This window comes from Pithys albifrons, chromosome 3 (genome assembly GCF_047495875.1).
Source record: "Pithys albifrons albifrons isolate INPA30051 chromosome 3, PitAlb_v1, whole genome shotgun sequence".
Lineage (NCBI taxonomy): Eukaryota > Metazoa > Chordata > Aves > Passeriformes > Thamnophilidae > Pithys > Pithys albifrons.
Window position 1 is genome coordinate 98,620,968 of NC_092460.1, and position 25,254 is coordinate 98,646,221.

Below are 25,254 nucleotides of genomic sequence, written 5' to 3' on the forward strand. Positions count from 1 at the left end.
AAAAAAAAAACCCAAAAGTTGACTTCTTTCAATAAAACCATTATTTTTTTACATATTTTTCAGCTGATAAAATATTTATGTTTCACAAATTTCAGTATTTTTTGTTTAGTTTTTGGTCTGGTGGGGGTTTTTACCCACAAATCTTCACAGAAATCTTTTTTTAACTTTGATAAAATTGGTCTTTTTTTCAAACTTCTGCCCAATACTGATAGGGGAAGCCACTTTATCTTGCAAGACAGGGTTGAGAGGAGCTGGGATTACCACAGAGTGATGTCTACTCTGAGCTGTGCAAAAGGGAACTGGGATCTCTAGAACTCAAGCAAAAAGAGCTATTGTGAGCCATGTCTTCACTGTTATCTATACATATGTATTTTGTATGTATGTATAAATATATTCATGTGCTTTGTACAAAGCAGATGGGCACACAACACTAAGCATCCCAAATGAGCAGTTTAACAGGCAGTTCAAAATGCTGACAGTGCAAAGATTAGAAGAAGGAATAAATAGTGAGATCAGGGACTGGACTGAATTATTTGACAGCTGTAAGAAATGCTGCCATCTCCAGAAGATAGACTGATATTACACAAGAGAGGGGAGAAAAGTCTTTAAACCAGAGAACAAAGTTAAACCTGGGGTTGATTTGGTGCAAATACTAAGTTAAAAATGTAGATGAACACCTATGGCCACCTCCTTATCTGTTCCTCATGGGAGTAGAAAGCATTGCCTACTTTTCCACTGGATGGGGTGCTGTGATGGGATTGGAACACACTGAGTGGTGTGGTGGAAATGGCTGAGAGGCCTTTGACTCTCACCTATGGATGAAATAAAAGAGATCCAAAGCAGGGATAAGAACCCAGACGGGGCTGAGCTGAGCTGCATGAAAAGGTGAGACAAGAATCAGCTGCAGGAAGTGAATCATAGAATCATAAAATGGCCTGGGTTGGAAGGGACCTTAGAGATCATTGCATCATGTCAAACCTTGCTCTTGGCCAGGGACAACCCAATTCAATGGGATGCAGCAGGATTAGGTCACTTCATTTGGAACCTTCTTCACATGGAGTCATTTCTTAGGGTAACTACTCTAAATAACACTGTCCTGCAGCATTAATTATTCTGATATTCATCCTCCTGCAAGCCTTGGGAAGATGAATTTTTGCTTTTCAGTAAATGGTGTTAAATTGTGTATTTGTGTGGATGCAAGTGCTTTCAGATGCAAAGGACACAAAATCTGAAAATCTCTGCAGAAAAGTGCTCTGGAGGGCTCCCAGCTGGTTTGAGGATTTTAAGAGCCTGTTAAAGGATGTACCTTCAAAAGATCAATTTAAATGCTGCCTGCTTTCTACTCACTGTTTGTAAAGTTGAAAGCATCTCTGATAGGGACTATTCATTCTCACAGCAGTCGAATGTAGAGCAGAATCAGGTTGGTTTAACTCCATCCCTGCCATGTGCTGGAGGGGGACAGAGGGAACAGGTGGATCTGTGGAGAGGAGCTCAGCTCAGCACAGGCACAGGATTGACAGGGCAAGAGGCTGAATTCTTGCAGTATTCAAGGCTTTCAGCACCTGGCAGGATTGACTCAGCTGGGGAACTGTGTTATTTTGTGTGTGTCGGTGTCTGTGTCTGTGTGTTGTAGTACATCATGTTGTGTGGTTCTGCTGCTGGAGGGGCAGCTCTTCCTCCTCCCATGGAAGGGTTTGTCATGTTCCCTGTGCTGCAGTGCAGAAGGCCTCTGGAAGATGGCCTGGAAGTAGGGAATGCCTGACATATATGGATGTTCTCACCCACATGAGTGTGTCAGCTGGTTTAAGAAGCATTTGGTCAACACACTCGGGCACGTGGTGGGATTCCTGAGGTTGTCTTGTGCAGGGGCAGGAGTTGGACTTTGATGATCCTTGTGGGTCCCCTCCAACTCAGGATTTCTATTGTTCTATAACTACCCAGGGGCAGTGTCCATCCCTGAGTGCAGGAAGTGCCTTTACAGTCCTTCTTGAGCTCTGTAGTTGTAAAACATGGTCCCAAGCTCTGACATGAGACCAGACTTTTTCTGTTCTGTGTCTGGAAACACGACCTGAAGTTTGGCTTGAGCATTTCCTGCCTGGAGGTGCTCCCTGAGAAGTCATCTGGCACCTGTCTGCAAGGCAGAGAGGCAGGGCACTCTTTCCAAGCCTCCTGCAGAGCTATGTAGGTCTGACCACTGAGGAACAACATTCCTGTTGGTTTTCTTAACATCTGCATGTAGGACCATTGCAGGGGATAAAACCATGACAGAGTCATGCCATCCCAGTTGCTTGAGAATCATAGAATCGAAGAATCTTAGAATGGTTTGGGTTAGAAGGGACCTTTAGAGGTCATCTAGTCCAACTCCCCTGCTGTGAGCAGGGACATTTTCAATTAGATAATATCCACTTAACCCCCTGTCACCTGCTCCAGGTTCTGACAGAATTCAGAGCCTGGCAGTAGCAGGTGGGAGCTCTCAAACAACTTTCCCAGCACAAGGGGAAGTGTAGCTTGGAGCCTGTCTGCAATCACATCTTCTGTGCCATTCTTACTCTTTAACTCCAACACACTGTTGAGTTTTCAGTGGTTTCATGTATGGGTTTTGACACTTCCCATTTTCAATGTGTTCTGTGGATCTCAGGAAGTTGACTCCAATAACTTGTTGCAGTTGGCCCTGCTTGATCACACCTTGACTACTCATAATGATATACTTAGGGATGGTCTCAAGCAATTTTTCTCCATGAGCCATTCCAGACAACTACACTTTGCAAGAAGCAAGGGGAACTTCCAAGCCCCAGAGGAGAAAAGCCAGAGTGATGCCATCTCTCTTTTTAATAGTGTTTATGTACCATTCTGTATCACCTTGTAGACCAAGAACTCAGTACTAATCACCCTTAAGTCTGTTGTCTTCAGCTTCATAGCTTAAGGCAGTTGAGCAACAGAGTTCATATATTTGGATATAAATTAATCTGGGAGGTTGTCCACCTTTTCTTTCCTCAGATGGCAGAAGGATGGTGACCAAGTCCCCAGTTTCAAGTTAGAGTCCCGAGTTCAGTTAAATAGGTACATCAGATGGTTGCTCAAATCCATGAGCAAGCAGAGCATAATGGTTTGTTTTGCTGAAGAAACTTGGGCTTCAAGTTACACTTAAAAATGTATGACAAGGCGTAGCCAAAATTGGTGGACTTTCCAGGGAAACTCAGGGGGTTTCTCCTTCCCAGTCTGAAGTCCCACTGAAGCTGGATCTGGTCCATTTGAGGACCCATCAGGTTTCTTCTGTCCCAGTGTGACATATGTGGCTGCTATTGGTGGCTAACCCTCATCACCTCCCTGTGTGACTTCACAAAGAGCATCTGTTCAGTATTTTCCTGAATGGGCTCCTGAGCTCACATTGTTTCCAAGATTTATGCATTTCTTCACTCCAGTGCCCATCTCCATTTGGTTCCCTTCCTTGCTTAAACTGATTTACGTGTGCAGCTCTCTACGGATACAAGACCTTCAAAGTGAAAATCTGCACCCATTTGGTTTAGTGACAAAATTCTTTCCCCAGGAGGCCACATTTAGCCTTGTGCTTGTTGGATGACAGGTGTGGCTTCCAGTGAGACATCCATTTAAATAAGAGTGCTGTAATTAAAAGGATCTGGCTAAAGAAATTGCACAAATTAGAGCAGACAGCTGTTGTTTGAAAGCAACAAGCACTGCTGTGGTTTTTTAAAATAGCCAGCTCTTGGCTTGCTGCCAGAGATACTTATATTAAATCTTATGGATAAAAATCTTCAACTGTTAAAAATGTAAGTGAAAAGAACTCTATTTCCCTTCTACCCAGAAAAAAATGTGATGGGCAATAGGCAACACAGGGAAGATATTAATAAACTTCATAGCATAGCCTAGAGATGACTGACTGCAGGTGTATACAGAACAGAGAGAGGCTTTTGAGGAAAAAAAATACTACATCCATTTTATTTTATTCCTGTATGCACAAAAGGTGAGATTACAAAAACAGAAGTTTGAACTGGGGACATAACTCAGTGCAGGGTTATTCTTCCACCAGGAAATGGTGCCCCTCCTGCTTTGTAGGTACAATTCAGTGAGGAAGGGATTGGTCTGAACCAGCTTCCACCTTCTGCAGGGGTCTGGTGGTGAAGTTTTGGCTGGTGAAGCAGTGAGAGGATCAATATCATGTGTATGAACAACCTGGTCAAGTGGAAAGTGTCCCTGCCCATGGCAGGAGGGTTGGAACTGGATGACATTTGAGGTCTCTTTCAACCCAAACCATTCTATAACACTATGATTCTCCATCAAGGATTGAAAAGGGATCCTGGGTGACCAGTTCTGCTCACTATCCAATATTCAATTCCATTATTTCTATGTAGCAGGAGGAGGATTTTCTACTGCCCTGGTCAAACAGCTGATGGTTGAATGCAACTGGGGACAAGGACTGACATGCAGGCACTCAGTGGGATGCAAAAATAGGATTAATTCATGAATCTTCCCACCAGCAAATTACATCTTGCCCTGTTTAATAGAGCAGCTTTCAGGCTTAAAATCAAGCATGTGCTTAAAACTGATTGCTGCATCTGGCCAGTGTCTCTGAGAACCTGGAAAAGTCAGACCCATGTGCATCCACAGAAGATATGCAGGAATTCAGGTGACAACAGCTGGAGATCACTCCACTGGATGGATAATGCTCTGAGAGTGGGACCAGAGGAGACCTGGGATTGACTTTTACCTCTTCCACTTGTCCATCTGTCCTTCTGTTATACAGGCACTGTAGAGTTGCTCACTGCCTTCTAGTGAGCTTGGAAGTCTGCTGGTAAAAATTAACAGCCCCAGGTGGTTGTTAAATGGATTTGCAATGTTTGCTAATGGTGTTTGTACTTATCAGAGCAGAGGGGGTGAGTATGGGCTTAGGAAACAAAGAGGAGAAATGAGAAATCTAAAAAAGAAACTGCTTTCTTTCCAAAACTCTCACAGTAATCTTTTCCTTCCTGTTCTTGAGTGCTTTCTGAATGGTTTTTTTGTTTGGGATTCTTTTACACTTTTACTTTACATTTCCCCCCACATTTATTTATTCTTATTTTGCCTCATTCTCTAGGAAAACCTCTTTTTTGTGATGGAATACCTCAATGGAGGAGACCTCATGTTCCATATCCAGAGTTGCCATAAGTTTGACCTTCCCAGAGCAACGTAAGATATTGTTATTATTATTGCCTTTGGGCTTGCAGGGTGCACACGGGAGAGAAGCAAAGGCAGCAGCAACAGACAACTGGGAACTTGATTTTATCCCCAGCTCTGTTATTGTCCTGTAGAGGAAACCTTGGGCAAATCATTTGACGTCTCTTCACCTTACCCAGCTGCAAGGTGGGGATAATGTTTGTGCTGAAAGCAGAATCTCTATCCCAGCTCTCTCCAAAATGAACAAAATAGACATGCAGGTCCTTCCCCCACCTCAGTGAAGGATTTGGAGCAAGTCCCTTTCTCTCCCTGTCCTCTTTCCCCTCCCACAGAAGGCTTTTAGAGCTCATCCACACAGTCAGACATGACCTTGCTTTACATTCTTGGTCAACCAGGGAAGCTTTTCCCCATCTAGAAGCATTGCAGTTGCTGCTACACCCTCATCAGCTTTGTATCTGCCCACAGGTTTATCCTCTAGCCTGCAAACCAGGAATGTCCTTCCAGCCTGTGACCTGGCTCCTGTATTTTGCACTAACTTCAGCACAGTCCCACATGTTTGTTCAGAGCTGGAGAGAAGGTGTCCCTTAGGCCATTCTTGATGGATTAATCCCCTTCCCAGGGCTTCAGTCCCTCAAACAGAGCAGGGCTCCAGAGGAACCACTCAATTCAACTGTGACCTCACCTCTGGAGGTACCTCCACTGTCTGTAAACAGCCCCAGATCTGCCTCAGATCTTCAGAATGAGAACCAGAGGACATTGTGAGTTGGAGGGGACCCACAAGGATCATGATGTCCAGCTCTTGAGTGAATTACCATATGAGGATCAAACCCACAATGTTGATGTTATTAGCACCATTTTCTCACCAACTGAACTAATCTCAGGGGTTTATTTACATTTCCCCTCGATGAGGGTCATTTTAAGGCAACCTACAACTCTTTGCTGTGAATCACAGCAGCCCTGGGGATCTCTCTGTTGCACTCCTTGAGTTCTTGCTCAGCCCATAATCAGAGGCCCCAATAATGACATCGTGGACCCAACCTCCATCCCAGATTTACCACCATCAAAGAAATCCAAGAAATGCATTTTCATCCATCTGTGGAACCAAATATCTTGTTCTTTACAACACTGGGTGACCTGTAGCCAAGCTGCAGGACCTGCTTAAGTTGAGGTTCCCAGTCCAGTGATCAGAGGTGAAGCTGCTATTTGCTGGAAGTAATGGGATTTTCCCTTTTTCCCTTTAAAGTTTGAGGGGGTGGGAAGAAAGAGATAAAACCTATTGGAAGTACAAAAGGTAAATTTAAACAAAAAATTAATACACCAACAAAGAATTAAAAATTTATTTCGTTTTGATTAAAGTAAATAGAAGAATTAAAATAAATGAAATGTGCCTTTAATCCTTCTGCAAGCAAAAGGTATTTTGAAAGTCAATATTGAAACCACTGTAGGGATTAATTTTTATTTAATAATTTATTTTTAAAAACCTGTCATTTAAATCAGTGTTTGATGATTTTTTTTTCTAAAGTATTTGAATGTTCAGAGTTAAGGACCAATGCATTGGAGACTGAGGAAGCAGAGCTGTGCCACATTGAGGGGGCATATAATCCTCTGGTTACTTTCCTTTCTGGGAGGGCACTTCTATTCTTCACACTGATGCTGCCTCATTGCAACAGGATGTGGTGGTGTCCTTTGGGTAAAATGTGTTGAGAACAAAGACCTCAAACTCAAAAAAACCACTGAGAAAGGCCACCAAGCTGCTAGTTCATATAAGCTTTCAAAATTAGGAAAAATTTCTTCACTGAAAGGCTGGTCAGCCATTGGAACAGGCTGCCCAGGGAAATGGTGGAATCACCATCCCTGTAAGAATTCAAAAGACATGAGGATGTGGCACTTGGGGACATGGTTTAGTGATGGCCTTGGCAGTGCTGGAGGAATGGTTGGACTTGATAATCTGAGTTTTTTTCCAACCTAAAAGATTCTGTGAGTCAATGAAAAGCAAGACATAAATCTGAGCAGTGAAGAGGGCAATTTGACAAGCCAAGGAGTGTCTGTGCTGCCCATCCCACATGCCCACCCCTCTGTCCCATTGCTGGCACCAGTCCATGCTGCCCATCCCAGATGCCCACCCCTCTGTCCCATTGCTGGCACCAGTCCAATGTTTTTGCAGCAGCTACTGATTGTGGCAAATCATAGATGCTCTTCTGAGGTCTGAGGCATTCACTGTAATTTGCAGTTTGCAGTCTGGTGTGGCATGCAGCGATACAAAAAGGAGGAATGACTTCAAACTGAGAGAAGGTGGCTTTAGATTAGATATTAGGAAAAAATTCTTTACTGTGAGGGTGGGAAGGCCCTGGCACAGGTTGCCCAGAGAAGCTGTGGCTGCCCCATCCCTGGAAGTGTTCAAGGCAAGGGTGGATGGTGCTTGGAGCAACCTGGTCTGGTGGAAGGTGTCCCTGCCCATGGCAGGGGATTGGAACTGGATGGGCTTTAAGGTCCCTTCCAATCTAAACTGTTGCATCATTCTGTGATCACTGTAATTCATTGATTTGCTTCAAATATGTAAGTAAGGGAGAGGTACAGGCACAGTCTGCATTTCTTGTTCCGGGCATCCTATTTTGAGGCAAGGCAGAGTGGGCAGTAGGAGATGGGTGGCTGGTAGTGTTTTGCTCCACAGCTGATTTGGAGACATCCTTTGGCACTGAAGAAACCATCCTCGGAATCAGTTACTTAGAGAAAAATTCATCTAGCAATGCAGTGTGGCTTCCAAATCCCTGAAGATAAGTAGGCTCCAAATCCCTACCATTTCACGACGTGGTTTCACTGGGAATTGGGCTGCCAGCTGTGTGGGACACTCCTGGGAATTTCACATCATCCATCAGTAAAACAGTCACCCCAAGCCTTCTGGAGACACTCTAAACCTTCTGGGAACCAAATGAAATTTTGGCTCTGGTGGAGACAAAGTTTCCATCTTTTTGGGGATCTAGCTGAAAATGCCTTTGGAAAGACTCTGTTCTAACTTGTACCTTCTCTCACTCAGGTTTTATGCTGCTGAAATAATTTGTGGGCTCCAGTTCCTCCATTCCAAGGGCATAATATACAGGTAATTTTACTCTTTGGTGTGTAAATAATATGCTAACATGGTAAACCTTTTCTGCTTTCCTTGCAAACACCAATGGTAACAGAGAGACTGTTTCTTCATGTACTTACTGGCATTGCTTTTCTGTGCAGATTTCCCTTTTACAGAGTCTGGGTGTTTTGTTTTGAAGAGATGGTGTTAAAAGACATTTTTAAGCCCTTTTTAAGAATCCAGCCATGTTTCAATTAACATGAAAACAAGCCCTGGGATACATTTACACAGTCATTCATACAGCAGCCAGTACAGGCACTCTATTTAAGCTTTCAGCATATCAAGGTATATAAGGTCAAATTAGACACGAGAAATTTGGTATATCTGCCATGCTGAATACCCTGAGACAGTGGTGACAAGCTCAGCTCAAGTAACAACAGCAGAGAGACAGTGATATATCATAATTTATTAACGGGTGTGCTGTGCACAGTTCCATGGGGAGATGGGACTCATCTCACCTGCCATCATCATGGAATCATAGAATCGATTGGGTTGGAAAAGACCTCCAAGATCATCGAGTCCAACCCTTGGTCCAACTCCAGTCCCTTTACCAGATCATGGCACTCAGTGCCACGTCCAATCTGCATTTAAAAATCTCTAGGGATGGTGAATCCACCACCTCTCTGGGCAGCCCATTCCAATGCCTGAGCACTCTCTCTGCAAAGGATTTTTTTCTGATATCCAACTTCAATTTCCCCTGGCAGAGCTTGAGCCTGTGCCCCCTTGTCCTATTGCTGAGTGCCTGGGAGAAGAGACCAACCCCCACCTGGCCAGAACTTCCCTTCAGGGAGTTCTAGACAGTGCTGAGGTCACCTCTGAGCCTCCTCTTCTCCAGGCTAAACACCCCCAGCTCCCTCAGCCTCTCCCCACAGCACTTGTGCTCCAGTCCCTTCACCAGCCTTGTTGCTCTTCTCTGGACTCGCTCCAGCACCTCAATATCCTTTCTGAACGGAGGGGCCCAGAACTGAACACAACACTCAAGGTGTGGCCTCCCCAAGGCAGAGTCCAGGGGAAGGATCACTGCCCTGGGCCTGCTGGCCACGCTATTTTCAATACAGGACAGGATCCCATTGGCCTTCTTGGCCACCTGGGCACACTGTTGGCTCCTGTTGATCTTCCTGTCCCTCAGTCCCCCCAGTCCCTTTCTGCCTGGCTGTTCTCCAGCCACTCTGTGCCCAGCCTGTAGCGCTGCTGGGGGTTGTTGTGGCCAAAGTCATGAGTCATCATGAGTCTGAGTTGGCTGTCAAGCTCTTGTAGTAAGCAGAGGAGAGTGGGCATTTTTGGGTTTGTCAAACCTGTGTCACAGTGTGTAAGAGAAGTGCCCATTTCTAACAGAAATCAGGCCACAGCCTTATTTCCCATGGCCAAAAGGAGGAACTGAATTTCTGTGGAGCTCTAGTCAAGCTCATCTCCATGGCAAAATTCAGTTAGTACATTGCAGCCTTTTGTGAAAGCAGGAAACAAATAGCTCGTCACAAACAAGTGGGAAAGCTCACTGCTACATCAGTGATGTTTGCTGAACCCAAAATGAGCTTATTTCAATGTTTGTCATGTAGTGTGAACATTAGAACAAATGCTGAGAGTGAGTGGCTTGTTTACAATCCATTCCCCCTTTAAAACACGAGCTTTGATTCTTATTAGTACTCATGTGGGAGCCATTTATAGTCTCTATTGACCGATGATGGTGATTGCATAAACATCAGATCAATACCAGTGGCACTAAGTTGAGATGATCCCAGGGGTCTCAGCAAGTTTCTGGCTCTAATTATGCCCAAAGCACTTTGCCATTTGTGTCATTTTTACTCAATCTTCTCAGAAAAAGCTGATTTAAAAATATCTGCCGGGCATGGTGAGCTTGTGGCAGGACAGTTAATGCTGACATTTTATTTATAATTCCCATGTTTATTTGAAATCACTACACTGGTGCTGTGCCAGGGCTTGGGACCTATTTCCTCATGAAAGGAGAAGGGTGTTAAGAGTCTGGAGCCTTGGGAAATGTGAGAAAATTGGGATATCTGGGCATTGGGGAGTATGGGGATAGGAAGAAATACCTTATTCCCAGGAGATAGTGTAATATTGCTTTGGGTGTCAAGCTTTGAGAGAAAAGGTTTAACCAATTCTACTCCTTTTCCCTTTTTTCACTGAAGACAATGACAGTGAGGTCAGTTGAGAACTCACAGTCATCAGTATCTCTGTCAGAGCAAACTAAGCACTTAGGAAAGTGAATAGAAATCATTTTTGAAACTACACCACTTGCAATGTCGTAAGAATAATGAATCCAGCTGTTCTGTCTCATGCACCCACGTTTGGAAATGTTGGCTTAAATTTTAATGAATGAGCTGAAGTGTTTTTGGCAGAAACTCCAGTCCCTGGAGCCAATGAGTTTGAGACTCATCAAAATAATGGAAGCGAGCTGTAGGTGATGGGTTTTTTGTTTTGCTTCAATCTACCAGATAAATAAAAGCAGTGCTGGCAGCCCCAGATTGATCTCGGTGCTGTAACTAAAATAAGTCATTCCAGCTGGAAATTGTGACAACGTGAGTGTCTGCCACTTGGAAGGCAAATGTCTCGGTTGTCTCTGTATTTCTCTTTGATTGATGGCTCCCATTTTGTCTTGGGCCATATTTGAGCAGCAATGAACAATTGCCCCATGATGACAATTTAGTGTGTAAACACTTGGACAATCCCCACCCTGATTGGGACATGGACAAAGCAAAACAAGGAGCTTTTTGACAGAGAAAGGCTGAACACTCATCTTTCCTGCAATTGCCAGCCATCATCCCAGGAACATCATGCATTAGAAATTACCTTCTTGGAGGGATCCAAAGCCATTTCTGAAAAAAAACCCACATTGTAAGACAGTTGTCACCAGGAGGATGGCTGTACAGAACCTCGTTAGGACTCTTGCCTCAGCTGTGGAAAATCAAAGAATCACAGATTCACAGAGTGGTTTGGGTTGGAAGGGACCTTAAAGATCACCTAGTTCCAATCCTCTTGTCATAAGCAGGAATGCCACCCACTAGATCAGACTCCATCCAATTTGACCTATTGGCCCAAATATGTGCAGGCTGTGAATTAGCAGAGATCAAAAAAGAACAATTATATCCTCAGTTATGAGTACAAGCAAATGTGTCTGGGTGCTTTGGGAGCCTGAGAAGGAGCAGTGATTGATAGCACAAGACAGGCTGTGCAGGAATGTGTGCACTCACAGGCTAAGCGACCCAAACCCTCCCTACAGCCCTGGTTAAGTGCAGCATCAATGACCCAAACATCTCCCCAGGTCATAAACTCAATGAAAAGCAAAACTTTTAGGTAAGATATAAAAAATTAACATAGAAGCCATGCCAGCCTTCCCTTCTTTCTGTCTTTCTCTTTCCTTCTTTACCAGCTTTTCTCTCCTTTCAGAGTTTGTCCTCGTGTGAGGACCTCATTGTTCTCCATCAATGGTCATGGTTCATCAACTCACTTGCTTTTGTTTCCTTCTCTGTGCATTTCTGTTTTCTTCCTCTCCCTGGACTCTGCTTCCCAGAGTAGCTCAGAGCCTGATACCTCTGGCAGCAGCCTGGCAGCTGTGTGTGAAGGGCTTTGTGAATCCCTGGGGTTCAGATGGTGCAGCCCAGCAGTGAAAAGGTGGTGGATGTTCTGCTCATGTTTGGCGTTATTCTGACCCTCTGCAAGAGATGCAGAGCTTGTGTGTCCTTACCACTTCCAACATTTGTGGAGCCTGCACTAGGAGGGAGATCTGGCAGCAGCTTCAGAGAGAATATTGAGACTCCCAGAGAAGAAAATGAGAATTATCTGCTCACTTCTTGCTCTCCTTTTCCAGGCTGTGTTAGGGCAGAAGCACCAACTGGCACAAAGCCCTTCTTAGCCTCACCATTCTGCATCCTTGAAGGAGGCAGCTTTTAGAAGATGTCCTGAGTGATGTGATCCCTGGAAGTGTTCAAGGCCAGGTTAGATGGAGCTTGGAGCAACCTGGTCTAGAGAAAGGTGTCCCTGCCCATGACAAAGGGGTAGAACAAGATGATCTTTAAGCTCCCATCCAAGTCAAACTAGTCTATGATTCCATGATTCTATGTCTTTTCTAAATCAGTGCTGGGACAAGAGAAAATAGGAAGAGGGACACTGAAGTCCAAAAGAGCAGCTCTTTATTCATCCCTCAGCCTTCCTTTGTAGGCTAAAATAACTGCAATGGCTTATGTGTCTCTGGAACCTTTAAAGAAGGGTCTTTCTTATCTGCCTCTACAGGGACTTGAAGCTGGACAACGTCCTCCTGGACAATGAAGGGCACATCAAAATCGCTGACTTTGGGATGTGCAAGGAGAACATGTTTGGAGATGCAAAGACAAGTACTTTCTGTGGGACTCCTGACTATATTGCTCCTGAGGTAGGTGTGACGTGCAGGGAGGTCATCGAGCTGCTGTGGGACAGAGAACATGTCTTAGGACATTGGTCAGTGGTGGAGGCTGCAAAGAGCAACAACCTGGTTTTGAGCAGTTCCAGACTAGAAACTGGATTTCACTTTGACCCAGAGTCTGCGTTCCTGTCTGGAATTGCATATTTTTGTGATGAATTCTTTTTTTTGTATAAATGGGGCTGGGAAACAAGTGGTACTTGGTTTAAACCAAGAAACAGAATGCTTGATGGAAATTCAGTTTGGGCCATGGCAGGAGAAGCTCCAAGATGTAGGTCCTGCAATTCAGGGACAGAAACAGTACGAGGAATGCTGATTGTGCCCTTTCCCTCATTTCTTTAATTTTTAACCAGAGAGAAACCTGGTGGGATTTTTTTTTTTTGGTTGGTTGTTTTTTTGTTTTGTTTTTTTTGTTTGTTTTGGGTTTGTTGTTGTTATTTTAATTTAGGTATTTTGAACTAGATGCCTCTAGAAAAGAGAAAGGACCCTTAACCTGGTGGTTTCACACAATAATAGACCTTACTATGGAGAGTCTTTGACTAATTAGGTGGCAAAATTGGTACCAAAGAAGACATTTTCCAGCTTAGAGAAAAACCTACAAGTCATCCATGCCTCGTGTCAGACATTGGTCTGAAATCCATTTATTTGCCTTTCAAGATCCCATTTCGTAATTTTAGTGTTTTCATGATGGATTTTGGTACTTTGCAAACAGCTTTCCAAGACTTTGGTGGTTTTTTTTTCACTCTGCTATAATTCATTGATCCTTTACTGTGCACTAAGGGCTCCAGTCTGGCCCAGGTTACACCACTCAAGGGTCTCTTCAAATCAATTGGATTTCTGTTGCCTAAGAGCAGGTGTAAGTGTGCTCTGCAATCAAGCTGCCATGGGATTTTATTCCATTTCAATATGCTTTTATTTAAGATAAAAAAGAGCTAGTTTTCTATCCTAAAAAAAAATAAATAAAAAAGCCAAGTGTTGATTGTCCATTATCTGTGTTTTTTCTTTATAGAAAAGCAAAAATAAAATAGCTCAGAGTTTTATTTCTGCCTCATCATTTACTTTAGAGATTCAATGAGTGCATATAAAACATTTTACCTCTAAATTGAAAGCACTGCCAGAGTTTATGGATCATCTCTCCTGCCAGAGGCAGGAGTGCTGGACCCTTTGTCAGTATTTCACTGCAGCTGCTACCACTGTAATTTGTTACAGCCCCAGCACCTTGGCCACAGCCATGTGAATAAGGGAGCTTTGGGTCAGTAGACAAACAAATTTTTTTTTATTTCAAGAAATAGCTGACCAAAAAAAAAAAAAAGACAACCTGAAATGAAATTGCTGGGTTTATAATTTCCAAGCTAATATATCTTTTGCTATAAAACATTTAATTTCAATTTCCAGACATTTCATCCTTTCAAAGGTAAAGCCTTGTAAAAATAAGGTGTCTTTTCAGAAGAAAAGGTTGGGATGATTTTGTTTGTAGGTGATTCAGAAGAAATATATTAGGGAGTCTTGCTGTTTCTTTTTTTTTTTGGCTCTGAGTGAAACTCATTATATATATCACACTGTATATTCAAATCTTCTTTTTGTCCTTTTTGCATCTTCTCCTTTGGAGACAGATGTGTTAGTCATAAACATTCTATACCAGATTGGATTTAGTTCTGACACTGAAGTCCTGCTTTGTAAGATGGCACAAGTACATCAGAGGGGGATAATTCTCATCTAATGTGAGAAAATTCCTCTTAAAATGAAGCATTAGATGGCACTTTATAGTGTTGTAGTAGCACAAGCATCCCAGGAGACAAGTCATCCCTTCTTATCTCAAATGTAGAAGTCAATTAAATCACAGTTTTCTCTCCATAATCGCAGAGAGACTCTGAGTAACTCAATTAATAAGCCACTTCACTTTTAAGCAATAAGATGATCATTTTTCAACTCTCAGCAGTTTCACATGTACTGACCTGGAGAGTTGTTTTCAGTGGTATTAAGACATCACCAGGACTTGTCATTGATGCCTATTCCATGGCTGTATTATTGGGCATCCCATTGCAACCAAGCTCAAGAGTAAAGATTGTATCTTAAAATGAACTTTTCCCCTCTATAGCTCAAAAATCCTGGTAATCCTACATATCACAGTCATCACATGAACCTTTAGATATCTGCACTTTAAATATCTATATATGAGCATGTTTTCCAAGCTTCTTGATAACCAAAGGAGACCAATAGGGGCTTGTATTTTACAGCAGAGAGATATTTGTCTGGACATCTAAAATTGGACAAATTCCCTTCCTTGGCTGTGAAAACAGCAAATGGTTCAGCTCTAGGTATCTCCATAACAGATACCTAAAGGCACCTGAGAATAATTTTGTTTCTCCATAGTTTGAGGACTTAGTGGTGGTCCTTGAGACCTGGGGGAGGTTGTCACTCCAGCTGACCCTTCTTGCCCAATACACTGGATGTAGCTTTCACTTTATAGCTGATACAGAAAGGCACAAACAGATGGACTGACTGAGGATAAATTCCCATTCCTTTACCTGTAACTGAGTTTGTCTCAAGAGGACAGACCAGCAACCAATTTTGTGGTTTTTCCTGGGGAAAATTTTGCTGGCATATATTCACACCACCTCAAAGGGCCCTAAAGTACCCTAACTCTGCAAATTTTGTAATTTAAAATTCAGTTTTATGTGAGTTGAGTTAGTCCCAAAATGCTAATGCCTAACTATTTGTCTTCTTGGACAACACAAGCCTGATCTGAACCACTGGGTTGACTTGGAGAAGAGGCAAAATAAAAATTACTTGCCTCACTTTTTATGTTTGAGATCTCTCTGATAGCCAAAGATTTGTTCAATTAACTCAAGGGTTACGTGCAAGCTTGTCTGTAGAGCAAAGGATTGCTTTGGCACTCAGGTGTGGCTGTGACTTGGAGCTCCTCAAACCACAGCCCCTGCACATCTGGCAGATGTTCTGGCTCATGCAGGCCGAGGGAAGCACCTCTGCCATCCCATCAGTGCAAAGTAGCTGCTGGGAGATTATAGTCTAGTCACCCTTCTGAAGATAAAACACTCATGTCAGACATTTTCCTTCAGACTTTGTCACTCCTCTTTTTGGGCAGATACTGCTGGGGCAGAAGTACAACACCTCTGTTGACTGGTGGTCCTTTGGTGTTCTCCTGTATGAGATGCTTATTGGCCAATCCCCTTTCCATGGCCAAGATGAAGAGGAGCTTTTCCAGTCTATCCGTATGGATAACCCATTCTACCCTCGCTGGCTTGACAAGGATGCAAAGGACATTTTGGTGAAGGTAAGAATAACCACACAGTGAATGAAAATCTTTTTTTTACCAGAATTGTCCTCTTTGATTTGTGTGTCTTCAGCTGTTGTACAGAGAAAAAAATTAAGTATGATAGGACTAGAGAGACTCACTATCTTTTTGGTGGACCTCAAACCACACCTGACCTAAGTCATAAGGCCATGTATGTGTCCTCTTTCTCCTGACCTATCATAGAATCATAGAATCGATTGGGTTGGAAAAGACCTCCAAGATCATTGAGTCCAACCCTTGGTCCAACTCTAGTTCATTTACTAGATCATGGCACCCAGCGCCACGTCCAATCTGCATTTAAAGATCTCTAGGGATGGTGAATCCACCACCTCTCCGGGCAGCCCATTCCAATGCCTGATTACTCTCTCTGTAAAAAATTTTTTTCTGATATCCAACTTAAATTTCCCCTGGCAGAGCTTAAGCCCGTGCCCCCTTGTTCTATTGCTGAGTGCCTGGGAGAAGAGACCAGCCCCCACCTGGCTATAACTTCCCTTCAGGTAGTTATAGACAGTGATGAGGTCACCTCTGAGCCTCCTCTTCTCCAGGCTGAACAACCCCAGCTCCCTCAGCCTCCTCACAGGGTACCAGATATCAGCACAGATCAGTTTCTTTGCAGAGCAATCCCTAAGGTATGAGACATGTTAACTCCTGGAGAAGACACTCTACCAGGCTTCAAACTATGGATTACACCAGACTGATGTGTTGGCATCTGTTTCTGGGACATACATTGCCATCTTTCTGCACAATCAACCTGTACTTCTGTCAGGATTAGAGATAGTCATCATCTTTATACCAATCAGTAACTGCCTTCCTTAGTGAAACCCCCCCATGATTTTCCATTGTGGGCTATTCTCATTGCACTGACTAAAATTAACATATTCCATCCTGCTTATTGCCTGCATTATCAGCACGGAGTTTAACCTATGGAATCAACATTCTAGCTCTTTGTAAGAGAACCTGAGAGGAGACTGGGAGCACGAGGGAACATCCGCCAGCACGCCTTTTTCCGGGAGATCAACTGGGAAGCTTTAGAAGACAGAAGGATGGAGCCTCCTTTCAAACCAAGAGTGGTGAGGATGCATCTCCTTCCAATTCCAGCCATCCCGTGTCTTCTAGACTATATCCTTCTAGTGGCTGGGCTGCCTGACCTGGTCATCATGACTCTACTTTGTGCTGGCTGTAAGCCCATGTCTGGCACACCCACACCTGAGAAACCCTAAATTACTCATCTGTTTCTCAGTTCCCATAGCAGGGATCTGGATGTCTTAAAACACCTTCCCTTTACCAAGTAACTACAACCCATTCTGCAGGGATCATTTTCCACTGCACTGCAGAAGGTAAAGCAGTTCAGGTAACGAGGTGATTGGCTAAGTCAGAATAATCCTGGCTATTAATAACTGACCTATTAAACTATCAAGGTCCTATTAATAACAATAATATAATTTAATTTGACCAGTGCTTCATACTTTCATTTTACAGTCTTCCACAAGTGTTATTTAATTGATGGCTCCGGTCTGATGTGTTGCAAAGCTGTGACATCCCTGTCTGGCCAAATTCATGGATCACAGGCTCAGTGCCTCCTACATAATCTTTATATTTACTAGCTCCTGACTACTTAAGTTGAACCCATAGGAGTACCCTGATAGGGCCAGTAACATTGTAAGGAAAATCTCAGTATTAGTGGTTTGACATATTTTTTTTCCTTTTCTTGAAGAAATCTCCAAGTGACTGTAGCAACTTCGACAAGGAATTTCTAAATGAAAAACCCAGACTGTCCTGTGCTGACAGAGCACTCATTAACAGCATGGACCAAAATATGTTCAGCAACTTCTCCTTTGTGAACCCTAAAATGGAGAAAATATTTTCCTGAGATCTGCCTTACTGAAGGAATTCTCTGTGATGGTTTGAGTAGCACTTTGTCAACTGAAGACTCTGCATTGTTATTTTTAACAAGAACCCTCCAGAAAAACACACCTCAGTGAAAGTTTATACAATTCCTGAGGCTTCCAGCTGATTCCAGTCCATAGCAGATGCCAGCCACTCTTCATTAATGATAAAGTTTCTTTGTGGTATCTTTTGGTCTCTCTTCCTGATGTTATTGAAGTTGAGAGCATCTGAAACTGAGGAGGTGCCAAAACCTGTTCCCCACTACTTGTACATGCAGCCAGCAGGCTTCTCTGTAACAAAACACAAGTGTATTTGAGCTTCTGGTGATATCAGTGCCTATTTCTGCAACTCTCACCTAGACCCACCTTCTTCTGAGGGAAGAGTGGTTTGCTCAAGGCCTGAGGGTATCTGGGAAGACTTCAGTTTGGATATTTTGATAACCTCTAGTCATACTTGTGCAGAACTGCACATCTGTGCACAGTTTTGAAATATTTTGCTCCCTACACACTTTAAATATAATGTTCACATGTGTTAAGATTCAGTTTTGCTCTCCTGAGACAAAGATGCTGCAGGTGCCCATTCCCTCATCTGTACATCTGAATTGGAGGCACTGGAGCTAAGGAATCAACCCCAAAGGAGGATCATTGCCATGGGAAGTGCCAAAATCAATACAGAAAAACATGGTTTGCACTTAGGACTAGAGCAGGAAGGATGGGAAATTGCAGAACACCTCAGGAACCCTGTTCTAAACTTTAACTGTCCATGCCAAACTCAGGAAAATGTGGACTGGACTTTCTGGAGTTTTATTCTAAAACTGCATGAGAAAAATGCAAGATGTTTCCTCAAAATATTAACATCATAAAATTGGCCTTCCAGTCACAGAATTGGGATATTTCACTTAAAAGGTACTTATCAGCCCCTGCAAAGGCTAATTGACTTTCTGTTACTTTAAATGATGCCCCAACTCTTTGGCAACGTGGGCACAGGTCAAGAGCTACACCCAACAGTCACAGGGCAGGACAGCACCTCAGTTGAGGGTGGTCCTCACCTTCACCTTGTGACATTTTGCTGTGTGTTCTATCCCTTTACAGTCTGTGGAAATGTGGTTGGGTTAAAATAAGTATTTTCTGTGATCCTTTCACCACAGGATCCTTTTAAATAAAGATGCACTGTTTTCTGAGGTTGGAACATTGTAGAACTGCAAGTTACTGCTTGTCACTGAAATACCACTTAAATACTGGGTCAGAATTAAGTCAAAGCCTAAAGAGGGTTCTGTAAAAGCTGAGACTTAAGAAGTCACCCAGGTTGGTGTTAGGCTCTAACTGAAGAACATAAATTTGGAGCTTCATTACATCAACCCTTCCAGTACCTGGGGAAGAGAAGCTCTAGAAGGTGAATTATCCCAAAATCCAGTTCCCTTCAGAGGTGCCTTTCTGACTCCACTGGACCAGGCTGTCAACTTGGACCTCCCAAGGATGAATGCAGCCTTGCAGGCAGTGCTGGGATGTGGCTGATAGTGACTGCAGGCACCAAATCCTGCAGGAACAAGAGCTGAAGTGCCTGAAGTTGACCAGAAGAGCAGAGTGCCCTGAAAAATTTTAGTCCAGTGACTCTGATGAAATCCTTGTTTGTACTATATGAAACACAGGGGGCATCTGTGCTCATAGTCTGTGCAGTTGGTCATCATGTTCAATTCAAATGGTTAACATGAATTTCCTTAAATGCCAGTGTTGTTTGTACAGTTTAATAAAATGTTGTGTACAATTGGAAAATGCGCATTGAAGTGATTAAATGGGGACAAAGTACAGAGGTGCTTAGAAAAGCCATTAAAATGGCTCTGCACTGCCTGGGGAATGTTCCCCAGAGGAATTTCAACCCATAAATACAGAGGAGCAGGAAACATTTCAACAACTGTAACTATTCCACAGAGCAGTATCTAAACCAAAGATATGGCACTGTGCAAAGGTATCCAAATGAGTAAAATGTTCCTTTACACTGCCAGAATGTGACAGTGCTGTCAGTGGGGTCTGCTGTCTCAAAGGAGTGACAGAGGGATGTGCAGAGGTTGTTACTATTAGAGGTTGATTCAGAACATCTTCTTTGGACACCTGGATGAGGCTGGGTCAGCCAAGTCCTGGGAGGGCCTGACTCTGCCCACATGAGTGTGTCTGTGACTCAAGTCCATTCTGAAAGAGTCTGGATGGCCTGAGCCAGACTAGAGATTGCATTTCTAGGCACTTGAAGGCTGGCAGTGTCTCATGCTAAATGAGTGATAGGGGTGTCCCTTTGCAACGGCTCAATGTCATGTTCTTGACACCAGTGCAGGGACACCCCAAAAGCACAGACTAAAGAAGGAGGGTGCTGAATCACCTCTTGTGGTTAAGTAACTGAAGAGCACAAGGCTTTAACACCTGTCTGACCAAAGGCAAGGCTCTCTGCACTCCCATTGTGTCCCTGTACAGCTGAAGCAGCCAAACGTAAGAGTGACTTGTAAAGGAGCATGTTGAGTAGCTGCCAAAGCAGGCACAGTGTTAGGCTTTTTGTGGGGTTTTTGATGCAAACCACAAGAAGAAGTGCCTGCTTCTCTTTGCAAGGTGTCTTCAGCTCGAAAACCAAACAAACCCACGGAGGATGGGGGAGGGAGATGGGGAGAGGTGGGTACGAGCCACCCTGAACGCCTCGCTGTATGTCTCAGCGGTGCCACAGCCTGAGCACCCTCCCAGCTGTGCCTGTGGTGCTTGAGAGTGACGTGGGAAGCAGGAAACGCTTTCCTGTGGTGACAGTGATTGAGAGATAACAGTCAGTGAGGGCTGACACCCACACAGAAATGGGCAGGAGCCCAGGTACTCACAGAGATGCTTCTTTGCCTTGGCCGAACCTGGCACTTCCACACCCATCTTGTCTTTTCTTCTTTTTTTTTTCCTGTCTTCTTCTCCATAAAATGTTCATTTTATGGCATAGTGAATGGGTTTGCCAGGTTTGCTTATTCATTTGCTGAAGGCCTAATCCTGTTCTGGAGCCCCATGGGGTCACAGCACTGCTGTAGGACCATGGCACCAGCAAACATCAGGGTCTGACCTCCAGCACCATCTGCTTCAGCTGAAGTTTTGGGAGTCCCCACCACCCAACTGCCCCTTCCTCAGTCTTGCTGCCTCACTTGACAGATGCACAAACCCCTACTTGTTGGCATCCACAAAATCTGGACAAGTGAGATTCCCCTGTGAGTGATAGCCCTGATGTCAACCCTCTTGAAAAGACCTTTTCAAAGTTGCCCTCCTGAGGAGGTTGGTTGGTCTCACAGCTCCTCAGCATGCAGACCAGGGGTATGGCTGCCTGTCCCACAGGGAAGACCAACCTCCATCCTGCACCCCACCATGCTCTTTGCAGCCCATGCCAAAAGGAAGAACAAGTTTGCCCAGTGGTTATGACACATCTTGCAGTGGAGAAGTATCACCAAAAGTCCCTCTCTGACAGCACAACTCCAAACAGTGGGTACTGTCAGTCAATGTGCTCCTCTCATTGCAATTATATTTGTCCCTTAGACATTTAACAGCCAAGTAAGAGATCACAGCAGGGAGCTAAACTGCTCTCACACTCCAAGAGATGTCAGCTCAGCAAATCTATCACCTACAGCAGCCAAGACCATCATCAACATGTGGCCCAAAGTGTGTCTTGTGATGTTGTGAAACCAGCGGAGGTCTCAGTGTAGATTTCAAGACACTTCATACCTTCCTCGCTTACTCACAAGTTTTATCTCTGGTACATCACAGCACCCCAGACAGCACATGCAGAGCTGGCAAAATGCAGGAAATAATTTATTTTTGTCTCTCTTGTAACTGGCACTGGTGGCAAGGCAGGGGTCCTGTACAGCCCAGTGACTGTACCTGACATGGTGGGGTCTGTTCTACTGTTTGGTGCCAGAAGCCACGGAGTCCTTTATCCTCTACATCACCTCAGTGTTTGTATACACAAAGAGATAATTGAAAAATAAAAGTGAAACAAAGAGAAAACATCTCTGAGTCATGGAAGAAGAAACAAGCACAGAAAAGGAAAGTAAGGAAGAAAAGAAGGATACAAGTTGATGTAATCTTAAGCAATGCTTCCCTTCATTCATTTGTTTTAATTAGAACGTGACTGTTTTCCTTCGAAGCCACAAATACTATCTTAGAGTTGCTTTTATAGCTGAAGTAGGGGATTTTTGGAGCCTGAGACTTGAACAGATGAAAGGCTCTGATCCTGCCTCCTGGGTAAGCACAGAGATTCCACATCTCCCCTGGAAATCTAAGTATTTCTGCTCTGAATTTGGATTCAGGTCCCGAATCAAATATTTTCATTTGACGGCTATAGCATGGGAATGCAATTTAACTGCTCACCTTTAGTCACCCAGAATAACCGAGACACCTTGGCTTATCCTGGAGGACTTCCACTGAATATAGATCTCTCCTACAACCTGTGGCTTATCCCACAGCCCTGTAACCCCAAAACACCCCTGAGAGCAGTGGATGCCTCCACATGAGCATCAGAGTCCAGGCTGGTGGTTGAGTTCACCCTCCAGCAGGTACCTGCACACAAGTCATGTCTTGTAAGAAGAAACATCAAAAATTAATTATAAACATGTTTTCTGTAGTTGCTAAAGAAGCTTCTTGAAGGAAATCCTCCATCCTTCTGGTACATCCTCATTAAGGAGGACCAGAGGACACTACATTCCCATTCCCACTGGTGTGCATATTCCCTTCTCCCATTCCAAAACAGTGATAATGAGAGAGGCACAAAGATCAGTATTTATGGTCTTCTGAGAATTCTTTCCTTTCAATGGGGAACAGTTTTAAACTAAAAGAAGGCAGTTTTAGGTCAGATGTTAGGAAGAAGTTTTTTTTAATCAGAAGGTTGTGAGGCCCTGGCAGAGGTTGCCCAGAGAAGCTGTGGCTGCTCCATCCCTGGAAGTGTTCCAAGGCCAGGCTGGATGGGACCATGAGCAACCTGATGGGTGACATCTCTGCCCATGGCCGGGGGTTGGATGTAGTCAATTTTTAAGGTCCTTTCCAAGCCAAAACATTCTGTGATTCTGTGATTCAATCACAGGGGATGCATCACAGGAGATGCTCAGTTAAGATGAAGCTTAAGGCCACCAGCTCTTTCTCATGCTGTATTTTCACATGTTAATTTGAAAAACCCTCTTAATCTCTGTTCCAAGAGGCAACAGGATTCTGCCTGTCTGGGGCCCAGCAATCACTCAACTCATGATGCTCTGCTGCCTAAACAAAAAACAGCCAGTCTACAGCAGCTGGGGGAGGTGAATCATTATTTTAATAATCACCTGGAGGAAAACATGCTGTTTGAGTGGAGAGAAAATAAAAATTAAGTATCACATTTAATTTATGGTGTGGCCTTTTATTTTAGAGGAACATAAGCAGAAAATATTCAGACATCAAAAGTAGAATCTCAGCTTTCACTTCTAAATTCTATTTTATTATAACTGTTAGTCTCCCAGTAGCAAAGGAAATGAGTTCTCTGGTAATAATTTCCATTTAATTTTCAGCTCCCTTCTGTTGGTAGCATTGTGTATAACCTTTTTTCTAACAGTTACTTTAAATTGTGTATTTTGATATTCCATTCAGCTGGTGGAGAAAGAAAATCAGTTCTGAAAAAGCCATTTTATCTCTGCTGTACATGAGCTCAGCAGGATAATGTGATATCTCGGAGAGTGTATTTATTTTAAGTTATTGGTATTTTCCACCAGGGTGAAATTGTTCAAGATATAACCTCTCATTGCCTCCCTCCTTCGCACCCCAAAAATGTCATGGGGCCAAAGCAGTGCAGAAAAGGGACAAAATAACAACCCTCATTCAAAAGGAACAATAATCCACCCAGCAAATCAACACAGTTCTGGTCATTGCAGGCAGAATGAAAAGAGTGAAAAAACCTGAGAAAATGGAGAAAATAGAGCACACAGTTATCATAAGGATAATAAATCCAGACCACAGTGGCATTTTTGAGATAGTGAGATAGAGTCAACTGTGACACCAAATTACCTTTTTTTTTATAAAGATGTTAACACTTAATAATGTGATTTAGTTCTTCAGGAGATGCAGTGACACTGGAATTCAAATGGGAAGAGGAACAGTAGTTGTTTCTTTGTGCTGGGATTTCTCCATACCAAATCATAGACTTGCTTCTTTTTCTTTGGGTGTACTAAAAAGAAAGGAATAAATAGAAAACCTCCACAAAAGACCACAGCATCTTTGGCTGAAAGACATCCAAAATCAGGGCTTGAACCTTCTGAAGTGAGGACTAAATGCCTTAACATTTCAATTAAATGCCTTGCCTGAAAAGCAGCAACACTTTCACAGACTTATGTGGACTAACCACTAAAGGGAGACAGCTGGATCAGCTCAAGCCACTGTTTTTAGCAGCGACACCCACCCTGAAGTACTTTCCATATTCCAAATGGCAGGTCACCAATGGAGCCCTGAGGAACTCTGCTGTGGTTCTTTGTCAGCACAGGAGTATCAAGGAGAATAAGGTCTGCTGCACCCAAAGTCTGCCAAAATTTTATGTCTAGGCATAGCTGAGAAGGTGACTAAGAGAATTCAAGATACAGGCTGGGGATACAAAGGGCCACTGCAAGAGAAAAGATGCATTTGCTCTTGGCCTGATTGCTGTAGTGTCACTCTCTGAAATCCACGTTTCTTCCTTGCCATTAGTGCTCACTGACACTCAATAGTGGTGGCACTATGATCAAACTCTTCACTTTCAGAAGAAATGAGTACTCAGATGAAGGCAGTTTTCCACCAGGTCTTACCACAGGTGTAACTCCGTGTCCCATACTGGGACATGCCCAGTTTACTCCAGAGAATCAGAACCAAATGTCTGCCTGTTCATTTGATCAGAGACTTTGGGTTAATCCTGTGCTGCTTCCACTGCTAAAGAGTGACCTTGATCTGAGGAGAACTCTGGGAAGTGCTTTTATTTGGTGTGTATCTCAGGCAACCCAAACCTTGCTTATTGTGGTGAAGATCCCTTTTCTTCAGCTTTTTTAGACCCGAGTTGAATGTAAAGTCCTTGCAATCTATTTTCCTTGATAGCATAAGCCTTATTTCTCTCCTCTGCCTTTAGCTATAGGGCTCATAGAATCACAGGATCATTTAGATTGGAAAAGACCTTTAATGTCATGGAGTCCAGTATTAACTCAGCAGTGCCTGATCCACCAAGGGTCCAGCTCAACAAGACAAGCAGGCTCCCCACACAACCAGCAGAGGCACATGTGGAGGGAGGTTGATCCCATCCCAAATGGGGAACAAACAAGTCAGATGAAACTTCTACCAAGACTGATCCCCAAGG

General features: G+C 43.5%; 1 protein-coding gene across 2 annotated transcripts in view; it reads left to right on the top strand.

Annotated features, from left to right (window-relative positions):
- Positions 1–19,676, top strand: part of PRKCQ (protein kinase C theta) — a 60,868-nt gene extending 41,192 nt beyond the window's left edge. For both annotated transcript variants that reach the window (XM_071552859.1, XM_071552860.1), the window contains 6 exons: positions 5,093–5,184; positions 8,207–8,269; positions 12,545–12,683; positions 15,817–16,005; positions 16,968–17,096; positions 17,741–19,676. In XM_071552859.1, the coding sequence (XP_071408960.1) occupies positions 5,093–5,184; positions 8,207–8,269; positions 12,545–12,683; positions 15,817–16,005; positions 16,968–17,096; positions 17,741–17,896 (768 nt within the window). In that variant the 3' untranslated portion in view covers positions 17,897–19,676. The remainder of the gene's footprint in view (positions 1–5,092; positions 5,185–8,206; positions 8,270–12,544; positions 12,684–15,816; positions 16,006–16,967; positions 17,097–17,740) is intronic.
- The last annotated feature ends 5,578 nt before the right edge of the window (positions 19,677–25,254 follow it).